Source organism: Taudactylus pleione, unplaced genomic scaffold (assembly GCF_031769625.1).
Source record: "Taudactylus pleione unplaced genomic scaffold, aTauple2 ptg000155l, whole genome shotgun sequence".
NCBI lineage: Eukaryota > Metazoa > Chordata > Amphibia > Anura > Myobatrachidae > Taudactylus > Taudactylus pleione.
Genome location: NW_028284557.1, coordinates 1987867 through 2000290, shown reverse-complemented (window position 1 = coordinate 2000290; position 12424 = coordinate 1987867). Strand labels below are relative to the sequence as shown.

General features: G+C 42.3%; 1 protein-coding gene across 1 annotated transcript in view; it reads left to right on the top strand.

Annotated features, from left to right (window-relative positions):
• NPEPPS (aminopeptidase puromycin sensitive) overlaps positions 1 to 12424 on the top strand; it is a 96230-nt gene that overhangs the window by 15490 nt on the left and 68316 nt on the right. The window contains exon 2 of the mRNA XM_088474585.1: positions 6492 to 6576. Within this exon, the coding sequence (XP_088330711.1) occupies positions 6492 to 6576 (85 nt within the window). The remainder of the gene's footprint in view (positions 1 to 6491; positions 6577 to 12424) is intronic.

Genomic DNA, 12424 nt, shown 5'->3' with positions numbered 1-12424 from the left:
CAGTTTGGGGTTCCCTAACCTAACCTCCCCCATCCCCCGGCCTAACCCGCATACCTACCATCGGGATAGTGGCGGCCGGGATGCAGACGTCGGTATCTTTGTCTTCGGGATGGTGGCGTCGGCTTTCTGACGGGCGTTGGGTTTCCATTGTACGCCGGCATCGTGACTGGAGTCAAACTAGATGCTTCAAGGCTAGAAGCTCTGGAGATCCTCCTGCATTGTCTGCAGATAACAGCAGATGTTCTGTAAGGGACCCCCTCAAAACCCTAAATGAGGGTAATTTGGTGAAAAAAAAGGTAAAATTTAAAATGGCAAGGTTTTTAGTTATAAATAAAATATTTACATCCTGCGGTCCTCCACTTTCTGAGGTCTAAAAGGTCTCAGTGGCATGAAGTCTCATATTTAGGCCCGTATTCAATTTGAGCCTGCTGGACTTTTTGCCTCCTTCGCCTGATTTGCAGGCAGAACAGTATCGCGCGCGTCCGTGCTTATCCCCGTATTCAGTTTGTAAGGATGTGAAAACGGGACCCGGCGAAAAGTCCACTCAATTTTTGGGAAATCATCCTGGCACCTCTATTTTTTTTTTTTATTTTTTTTTTTTCACCCCCAAAATTAAAGTTCATTTTTTGGGTGTCCTGATTTTTTTTTTTTTTTTTTGACCCACACCACTTTTTGGGGACGTTCCCAAGGATGGATTTTTTTTTTTTAAGCCCGCACCCCTAAACCCCAATTCTGCACTTTTTTTCACGATGTATTAACGTGTTCACTTTAGCTCCAGCGGCAGTAAGGGCACCGGAGCTAGAAAAGGCACTGCGGTGTGCGCACCCGAAAAGGGGCGTGGCCATTGAAAAGGGGGCATGTCTATAAGACACATCACTCTTGGGGGCGTGCCCTTCACTTACGAACACACCGGGCAGCCCCCAAGCGCTGTTGGCAGGGCATGCGCCCAGCGGCTATTCACCGACTGTGTCACCGCACATTTCCCCACCCGCGGGACACTGCGACCTGTGGGTGAAGATGGCAGCCGCAGGCTGTGAGGGCAGGGCGATTTTTGCCCTCCTGAAGAGGGCAGGGTGCCGCGCTAAAACAGCCTAGCAGGAACGCTAGTATTACATGGAAAAAAGTTATCCCTATTTTTTAACAGACTTTTCGCATCGGCGAAGAGTCTTTTAAATTGAATACGGGGATAATTGAAATAGGCGAAAATGACGTCACGGACTTTTCGCCTCAAATTGAATATGGCCCTTAGTGTCATCTTGCTTCCATTAGTTGAAATCATGTACATTACTGTGCAAAAGTTTTAGGCAGGTGTGGGGTAAAAATGCTGCAAAGTAAGAATGCTTTCAAAAATAGAAGTGATGAGCTAGGAGAATACGGGCTAACCCTGACATATATCTGGTGTAACTATTGGAAACTCTCAATACACTCTCTCTTTATTTGCTGATGATATTCTTCTTACTTTAACCAAACCACTTACCTCTCTACCAAATTTATTTCATGAATTGTCCCTATATGGAGACCTGTCGGGCTACAAAGTCAATTAAACTAAATCTGAAGCTCTTCCCATTCATCTCCCGGGTGATCTGAAACGGCTATTGCAATTGAATTTTAATTTCCATTGGAGAACAGACTCTTTGCGATATCTTGGGGTTAATATTACTAAAACATATGATCACCTATATAAAGCGAATTATCCTCCTTTGTTTAAAACAATCGAACAGGATCTCCTGCAGTGGAAAACTTATTTTATCTCATGGATTGGGCGTATCAATGCAATAAAGATGAATGTTTTACCAAAATTGCTTTATCTGTTTAAGACTCTACCTGTGGCAATTCCAACCCAAGTCCTCAACCAACTCCAATCTTTATACTGTCAATTTATTTGGAACTATAAGAGACCTCGTATACGTCGAGATATCTTAGCTAGAAGATCATCAGACGGAGGCCTAGGTTTGCCTCTCTTATTACGCTACTATAAAGCTTCTCATTTAAGTCAGATGGTGGCCTGGCATGCTCCTAGTTTTACTAAACGCTGGGTTGACATCGAGAATGATTTAGTGGGTTATGATTCAATCTCACATTTGCCTTGGTTACCTTTCAAATACAGACCGCGCACTGCCCTCTCCATACCGACGGTAGCTCTGACACTCTTCATATGGGATAATCTTAATAAAAAAACTCTCTCTCTCTCCACCTATCCATCTCCTCAAACCCCCATATGGAACAACCCTTCCTTCCCACCAGGTCTCTCACCTACCATGGCATCTACCTGGACCAGGGCGGGTATTACCCGCCTTCGTCATATTATAGGACAATTCGCCCCTCAAAAGTTTAATGATATTCAGGAAAAAGACAACATTCCCAACTCATTACATTACCAATATTTGCAAATTCGCCACTTCATCACCTCTTTATTTTCCACTACCTCACCCCGAAATCCCTCTCCTATAGAAAGATACTGCATTCACCGATCTACTGACAAGGGTACTATATCTTTTCTCTACCATTCTATATTGGCACCGGAATCCCCCTTAACCTCGACACACGAGCTAGCATGGGAGACAGATCTGGGAGACAATACATCTTACTATTTCTAAATGTTCCATCAGTGTAGCAATCAAAAAAAATTCATATAAAGTTCTCACAAGATGGTATTTAGTCCCAGAACGCCTCCATCATATGTATCCCAACACTTCTAACCTGTGCTGGAGACAGTGTGGTCATGTCGGTATATTTTTTTCACATTTGGTGGTCGTGCCCAAAGATTGTCCCATTCTGGAATATGGTTTGCTCCCTCATATCATCTGCTGTCACCGTACCTTTCTCTCTTTCCCCTGCTAACATTATACTTTGTGTCCCAATGGATCAGGTTTCCAAAGACGCTAATAAATTAATTCTCCACATCTCCTGTGCAGCTAAGTATCAACTAGCACGCAACTGGAAAAAAATTAATACCCCAACTAAACAAGAACTTTTAAATAGAATCTGGTTTGTTTCTAAAATGGAGTATACTACCAGCCTCTTGAATAACTCAGTGCATAAATTCCATTCAATTTGGTCACCCTGGTACTCCTCTCAAGCAACTCCTATTCCAGGTCTCTCATGAATCACATCCTCTATATCTATTCCTGATGTTTTCATTTATTTATTTTTATTTTTTTTCACGTTACCCCGACTCGCTTACACACTCCCACCCTCCTCTTTTTTTATTTATTTTTTTATACTTTCCCTTCGTCCCAAATATTCTCTACCTGAACTTTTATTTTCTTACCACATTCTACCAATGTTGTTATAACTACTTAAGATAATATTCTCCTCAATTTTAAATTAGTTGAAGAACTCTTTCTAGTATAACATCATCGGTGTATTTTTTTTCTATATGTTATATATATTGTTTTCGAAGAATATATTTACTGTGACACCAAATTGTACTGTTGTTTACTTTTAATTCTAATAAACGATTAAAAAAATAAATAAATAGAAGTGATAGTTTGCATTTTGTTAATTGATAAATATAGAGTGAATTAACAGAAATCTACATCAAATAAATATTTGGTGTGACCACCCTTTGCCTTCAAAATAGCATCAATTCTTCTAGGTACACTTGCACTTACACTTGTCTGGGATTTTGTAGTCAGGTGTATGATTAACCAATCATACCAAATGGGTAATAATGATGATCATTTTCATATCTAGGTTGAAACACAGCTATTAACTGAAACAGAAACCGCTGTATAGGAGGCTTAAAACTCGGTGAGGAACAGCCAAACTAGAACAAAGGTGAGGTTGTGGAAGACCATTTCATGCATGAAGACTGAGCACAGCAACAAGACACAAGGTAGTTATACTTCATCAGCAAGGTCTCTCCCAGGCAAAGATTTCAAAGCAGACTGGGCTTTCAAGATTTGCTATTCAAGCTCTTCTGAAGAAGCACAAAGAAACGGGCAACGTTGAGGACCGTAGACGCAGTGGTCGGCCAAGGAAACTTAGTGCATCATATGAAAGATACAACATGTTTACTTCCCTTCGAAATCGGAAGCTGTCCAGCAGTGCCATCAGCTCAGAACTCGCAGAAACCAGTGGGACCCAGGTACACCCATCTACTGTTCAAAGAAGTCTGGCCAGAAAGGGTCTTCATGGAAGAATTGTGGACAAAAAGCCATACCTTCGACATGGGAAACAAGGCCAATCGACTTAACTATGTATGAAAATATAGGAACTGGGGTGCAGAAATATTTGGCTGTAACAGACGGCATTTTGTTCGCTAAGGTGCTGGAGAACGGTACAATAATGTGTGTAGGCAACAGTGAAGAATGGCAGAGGTTCCTTGCACGTTTGGGGCTGCTTATCAGCAAATGAAGTTGGGGATTTAATCAGGATTAATAGTGTCCTCAATGCTGAGAAATTTATGCAATACAATCAGTGAGACGTCTGATTTGGCTCCAGATTTATTCTGCAGCAGGACAACGACCCCAAGCATACAGCCAATGTCATTAAGAACAATCTTCAGCGTAAAGAAGAACAAGGAGTCCTGGAAGATATGATGTGGCTCTCACAGAGCACTGATTTCAATATCATCAAGTCTGTAAGGGATTACATGAAGAGACAGATGGATTTGAGCAAGCCTACATACACAGATCTGTGGTTAGTTCTCTAAGATGTTTGGCATAATCTCCCTGCTGAGTTCAAGTGAACAAAACTGTGTGACTAGAAGTATTGGTGCTGTTTTTGAAGGCCATAGGCGAAAATGTAAATTTTTCTCAAAACTGCGATATTTTTGCCAAAAAACAAGCGAAAACGCAATTGGCGAAAAAAAACTTGAAGTTTTCTACATTGCAGACCAGGCAAAAAAAAAAATGCAAAATCCCTATTTTTGCCTAAAAATTTGGGGATTTCTTTCAGAACCCTTTGTACACCTCCTAATGATAAATGACCCAAAAAGAAATTTGTAAGTTGCGCACTTTTAGCAAAAAACGACCGCGCAAATTTTGGGTAAAAAACTTTGAAAATGGTTTTAATGTATTGGGTCTAATTTTTGGGGCAACGGTATGGATGTGTGAAGTATTTTAAACATCTCATACGGTTTTAAAATTGCGTTTGTATGACACGAAAATATACTTGCACCCATTTTAACGTACCCCCAATTTACGTGGAACAGTAATTTACTGGGAAAAAAATTGCTTCCTATCATTTTAAACTGTTTTTATTTTGTTTTCACTCCAAAATTGTGCGGTCGTTTTTCGCCAAAGTCCACAACTTACGTATTTTTTTGTTTTGTTTTGTTTTTTAATTAGGGGGGGGGTAATTTATCATTAGGGGGAGTGTCCAAAGGGTTCTGAAAGAAATCCCCACTTTTTTTTAGCCAAAAATATGGATTTTGCTTTTTTTTTTTCGCCTGGTCTGGGATGGAGAATACTTGACTCCAGTTTTTTTTGTTCTCATCCAATTGCGTTTTTGCCTGTTGTTTGGCCGCTAATTGAATACGGCACTTAGATTTCTCTACTGTTCGCTTTGCATTTGATTAATCCAGCACTCACTTTAACTGGATGCCCTCCTTAAAAACCAGTGTGATGCTGGATAACACGGCTTCCCGATCACTGCTGGCCACCGTGATTGGGACACAGCAGCAGCCGTGGAAGACTCGACTGCCCTTGCAGCCGGGACAGGACGGGCGTGGGTCCCGATCACTCTGGCCAGCAGTGATCAGGACATCGTGGAGGGTGAGCCCCCGGGTGCAGGGTCCCTCTGATATAACCTGCTGCTGGAAGATTATCTTTCTGCAGTCCGACTAGTGGGAGTTTCTGACTGGTCTCATCAGATGCCACCATGTCAGTTAAAGCCCAGTCTGGCGACCACGCCAGGCAAGTTAAGTGGGCACAAAGTAGTTGTTTGCATTTTTCTTGCTAGTACATGCTACCAGTCTGTTGGGTGTCTTTTTTTATATTTGAATTCTCTTTGACTATCCTTTTGTAATAGTGCGCAGGCATGCACGTGGCTGTCTAAATAGCATTGTAGGCCCTGGACAAAGCAATGCACGGGGGCCTCTGTGATCGGACACCCACTGATATCCCCCCCCCCCCACAACTTAATAAAAGCAGGCCCCCCTCCCCTACGCACAATTCAAACTCCAAATTTAAAAAATAAAAAATAACTTGCCCCATCTGCGTTCCCTCACCATCTCTCCACATGCTTCCGTACGGTGAATCGCTGTCTGCCCTCTGATTTGTGGATCTCTCGAACCATCCACCACCATCTATGCAGTACTCTTATAAAACTTTCATATTCAGTTGTTTCATCCCGCAAATGTTGTTCAACTTATTGTATAAGGAATTCGGTACACCTTACACCGTCCGTTCAATGATGTTTGTATCAGGAAATAAGCTACTAACAGCGCGTTGGGGTCTGTAATGTTTTCTGACAGAGTGCATAAACAGGTTAGGTAATGTGTCAGATTAATGATTTCTGTATTTTTTATTTTTTTTCCTATATAGGTGAAAAATGCCACTAATCAAATTGTGATGAATTGTGCAGACATTGATATCATTACTGCCTCGTATGCTCTGGATGGAGATGAAGGTAAGTAGCTGTAAAGATTTTACAATTAGGGAGAGTAGTGGTTGAGTTCCTTTTGAGTATAACAAACAATGTACAATTGAAAGTGCATATACATACTTGCATTGTTCTATAGGTTATAAATTGGCCATGCATGAGCTATAACAAAACACACATTGTTTCTACATCTTATTGTTTTTATCATCTGAAATCAAAAGTGTGAATGACTGCTTCACGCTCATCATTTTGGTCTGACTTTGGAGTCACATATTCAAAGCACAATGTAGGATAGACTTTAATCTTACAATTGCAATATACTCACTTCACTCTGCTTCATTACTATCCTTTTGGGCAAACATGTTCCACCTAATCTGATCAAATGTATTTAAATGTCCATCTGAATTTTGTCCTATTAGTCACTCACACATACAAATTCTTCAATAATTAATTTAAAAAGGATTGGCTTTACGAATTGAATTTTGTCTTGCATCCAGTCTTTTAGGACATTGCCAGATTTTGGGTTATAGAATGCCCTGTGCCTGGAACTGGCACATCTAAATACTTGTTTGTTGGCTTTTTCCTTCCTCTCTACACCTCTCCACCAATTGAACTTTAGTATTAGCTTTTGTCAATGGGCACCAATTCTCTGGAGCAACTTTTGTAAGTTTTTATTTTTGCCTTAGCACTGTTCCATGGTGGTGGTTCATTTGGTCACTGTTTATGTGCTCAGGGAGCAGCGGCTGTAGCCCCCACTGCAGTTTGTCTCTTCTGGCTTATGCTGAGACGGGACCCATACAGGCACTTTTATATGCTGCCTCACTATTTTATTGATTTTGGTTGTGCTCTACATTTTTGTTATGCTATTACTGAGCATTGTATGGTTTCCTTTATCACTGTTGGGGTTCTCTCCTAATCTAGATTGAGTCCTTAGGTTATTATATATTGGGAGCGCACGCTGACCAGGAAGGTAACGCTCTATAGGGGGAGCACAATGATACCCCTATATGTGTTAAACGTGTACCTTTCTCAAAAGGTCACAAAAGCACGTTAAAGAGAAACCACCTTTAAGGAATATATACGAAGATTACTGGAGTAAAAGACCTATGGTGACTGATTATTTTTGAGGATTTGGATCTACATATTTTCACAGTTGGATATTTTGGCCACCTATATATATATCAGTGGATTTTTTGCACAGTGACAATACAAGTGCTTCATTTTTATGGACTTCAATGCCAGGGACATTGTGATTCTATAAGAGTTATTCCGATTTGGAGCGCATAGGAACATCTTTTTGTTTCTAGATTGAGTCCTGTCTACCTTCTATGTAACTGTTGTTCAGTAGTAGTAGTAGTAAACAAAAACGAAGAGAAATGTATTATGTGGCACTATATGTAGTCCACTATCTTTTAACTCTCATTATTGCATTCTACATGTTATTGGTCTCTTTATTTCCTAATCATGTATGAAAAAGGGACTGCTTCTAGGTGCAATGCTGCTAGTGGAAAACCCTATGCTGTACTACATATGTTCTAGACTCCAGGTTTAATTAACAAAAGATATTCGGAATCGGATGCCCGATGTGATTTTGCCGGCCAAGGTCAGATATGAGATATGAAACAATTGTTAAATCAGTCTTTCTAAGCCAGTGACTTGCTCCAATCTGTAATAGTGGCTGCTTAGACCAGCAAACCAGTGGATAAATGTACCTCTGTGTGTGGGTTTGCAGTCTGCAATTCCCTGATCAGAATTATTACCCCCGGTAGATCTGGCCAATGAAGCATTAGACTAATTGAGTGTCTTGGACAATGGTACTCCATCTTTGCAGGATTTAGGCTTTGGATATTGCAGATCTAAGTACTGACTACACATATGCAATCAAAACCTGCTTTGAAAGCCATTGCCTTTTGAAGGTCTATAGCTGGGCAGCATCATCTCGAAAACCACAATGTTAAAGAGGTTTTTTCCTCCCAGTCAAGGTTTCCAAGCCTAGAGGCTAGCCGTTTTGGTTCTATTGTTTTAAGGAAAAATTACACTGACGTCTTAGAGGGTCCGTGTGGGGGTAAACAGTCATAGGCTGTTTGACAGTGAGATGTGCAAGACCCAAGCCTGCTGATGAACAAGAAGCATGACTGGACTCCACACAGACTTGTCTGTAGTGTATGACTGGCTTTTGTTTTCAGGGCCAGAAGTTATGTTTTGGACCTCCTACCTCCAATCACGAGGTTCTTTCCACATTGGTTCAGAGAGATGAGACCAGCCACCGCAGATTCTAGGCATAGGCAGCTATTTAGTCCCTTTTTTTGGTGATTAGGACTGTCCCAGACCAAAATACTCCAATTTCTTTTTAGTACAGAAGCCTCACAGGAACTTTGGTCCCTTCTGAATCTGAAACTCTAAATTTACCTTTGGGGGTTGCCAGGTTCAAGTTGAAGTAGCTCTTTTTGATATTCAGTGCCGTGGAGTGGGACAAATATCGCGTCACCGTATATATGAAGGATGCTTCTCTACATGTTCCACTCTGGGATGGGCATCACAGCCTCCTCATGTTTGTGATGGACAATTGCCCAATATCAGTTTAGAGCTCTTACCTTTGTATTGTCCTTTGTTTTCATCAAAATTATGGCTGTCCTAGCAGTCAATAGGACTAACTAATTTTGTACATAGATAACATTCGCATAATGGCGTTCTGGACTTCTCTTCTCTGGACCCATTGTCATACCAGCACAGAGCATAATATCCCCAGGTTGTCTATTTAACTCCAGATGTTGCAGGATTTTTGTCCATGACGAAAAGGTTCTGGCCATAGACCAATGAATGCTCTGCTATTATGCTGACAAGTATCAGTACTGAATTGCATGATGCTAATGAGAAAAATGGTTTCCTGTTCGAGGCCGTGCAGATCCATATTATTGTCTTCTTTGGTAGTCCTGGTTGAATACTTGTTTAGTGGCTACGTTCTTCAGGCTGTCTGCTCCATTTGTGTTGGCTGAAAAAAACGCAGTCTCGGGAAGGTCACAGAACTTTCCATCTGGGATTGAACCATCGTGACCACATATGCCAGTCTGTAGTGATGGGGAGTGGTAATGCTGCAACTTCATTTTCTGTGATTTGGTCCCTAGATGAGGTAAAAGCTCAGAGCAGTGTCAAACACTTCTGAAAACTTTTGTTCTTTCTTCATTTTCAGTTGCACAACACCGAACATAGACGAACAAGGGGGAACCTAGAGTTCCTTGGTTATGGCATTAACAGTCAAGCTCTTGCGGTGGGTGGAAACTTATGTCCTGGTAATATCGGTAGTTCTCGTCCTTGGGGTAGACAACTGGAAAGCTTATTTCTCTTTCATCCACTAGGAGACACTGGAGGCTTTTACACTGGGATATACAGGCGTTGATAGCTGGAGCTCCTCCTCTATACCCCACCAGCCCCTCAGTTTAGAAAAAAGTGCAAGGGAGCTAGTTCACTACATGCTGTGCTCCAGCAGTAATAAAGGAGAAAAAAAAAAATGATGCTGTTATATTACATACATACATACGTAGGTGTGTGTGTGTGTGTGTGTGTGTGTGTGTGTGTGTGTGTGTGTGTATATATAATTTTTTTTTTTCCTATAGGGTCCACAGAATCTACCTTGGGGGTTTGTGTTGGAGGGATCCATTGCACCAGAAAGCTTTAAAGCCCCAGCATGTACTGGTCCTCCTCCCTATATACTCCGCCTCCAACCACAGGCATTCAGTTTTTTTGTTTGGTGCGCGGCAAGTATACAGACGCACCTGTTTAACAGTGCGACTGCCTAGGCCAGTGTTGGCTAACCTTGACACTCCAGCTGTTATGGAACTACATAACCCAGCATGCACTGCTACAGTTTTGCTATTAGGGCATGCTAAAACTGTGGCAGGGCATGCTGGGATATATAGTTCCACAACAGCTGGAGTGTCGAGGTTAGCCAACACTGGCCTAGGCAGTCCCAGGCTTTTTCTTTTGATTTACCTTTTTTTTTTGAACTTTTGAGTTGAGCAGTACTAAGCGCCGAATAGGATGCAGGTACTGCGACTCCATCTACCTCTGTCGATGCCGAAACGCCAGTACTGCTATATGCCCTGGATATTTCAGTGAGACTTAGCTAGCGGCGTCGCTGGGGTCCAGAGTGCGATCAGATTCACGGAGATGACAGGTAAGCTATTCCTCGTAAGGGGAATCGTGCGTGGCGCAGTCCTGGCCCCGATGTTGGAGACGCATCAGAGGTGGTTGCGAGTGAAGGCCTCATATAACTTGTACTCACTAAGGCGGCCGGGGCCATATCGTCTGTCGCCGGGGATGGGTAGTAGACGCACTAGAGCGCACTAGTTAGCGTCTACTACTGTGAGGCCAGCATACCTGTGCCATGAAAATCGTAGCTTAGGGTAGATAGGCGCTTCCCCGACAGCTCCTACCCAGACGCAACTTCTGGTTACGGATTCCCGCCTTCTATGTACATGTCCCCTATGAATCCCTGTTGGTTTGATTCTTCTGCTCACTCTAGTCAGAGTATGCTGCCGTCTATAGTCCCTCAGCAGGTGGTGCAGGCGGATAGACTAGTGGCAGTAAAGAAGCAGGGGCATAAGAGCGGTTCTCTTCAGACATTGCCTCAGGATTCTGACCCATCCTCCTCATCTAACTCCTCATCTAAAACTGCACTCTTCGGTCAACGTCATCAGCCCAGGAATCCTGCTGTGGCTCCCGGTATAAGACTGGAAACACGCCGCGGTTCAGGTGAGCCTGCCGTGCTACCTGTTCGTTCCGTGTGACAGCAATTATGGGAGCACGAGGACGGTACCGAGACAGAAGTTGAGCAGACCTGCCGGAAGTAGTGAGAACAAAGACTCAGAGTGTGAATATGCAACAAATAATGACGATCATATAGATAACCTGGCTTTATACTGGCAAACCGACAAATCTGTTCTTAAGGGAGAAATAATCACCTACATGTCTAAATATAGGAAAGATTGTTTCAAATTGTACTTAAAGGCCCAGGCAGAACTGACTGAATCAAAGTATTCAAACTTGATTCTAACCCCACCACTCGTGAGGCTTACACATGGGCTAGGGCGCACTTCAGTGGGGTTCTGGATCAGGCTGCTGCTCGCCAAACCTTTCGGAACAGCTGCCACTTTTATAAACATGGCAATAAATCAGGGAGGCTGCTGTCTAATCTGCTGCGTACCCATTCCAACCCCTATTCTATTACCTCACTCATGACACCTTCTGACACTGTGTTCAGAAATGGGAAGGACATTAATTGCTTTGGGGTATTTATATTCTGATCTGGTCATAGATCATGCTCAGAAGTAGGACATCTGGGATAAACTGGTCTTGCCGACCATCTCCCCTGAGCAATCAGAATCCTTTACTGTTCCCATCACCCAGGATGAGGTTTCCAATGGTATTAAAGGTTTAAAGGCACTTAAAGCTCCCGGCCCAGGCGGATACTCGAAGGGGGGAATTCTTTCAAATCCTTTCCTTCCATGTATGCTCTCCCTTGGTATCATTTTATAATGCTATTCTTTCTGATACCTCTATACCTTTTACATTTTAACTCTGCTATTCTTAGGGTTCTGCCCAAGCCCAGTTGAGATGTCACACTGCCTGGTTCCTATATGCCTATATCCTTGCTAGATGTGGACTATAAACTATTTATGAAAATTATCTCTAATAGGATGAAACTTTTATTACCTGATGTTATTGGTTCAGATCAGACTGGATTTATCTGGGGTCGCCACTACACTGTAAATATTCGCAAAGTTGTTTCTGTGCTGCAGTCGACTGTGGTCTTGTCTTGCCCACAGGTAATTATTTCCATGGATGCAGAGAAAGCATTTGACTTGGTCTCCTGGGA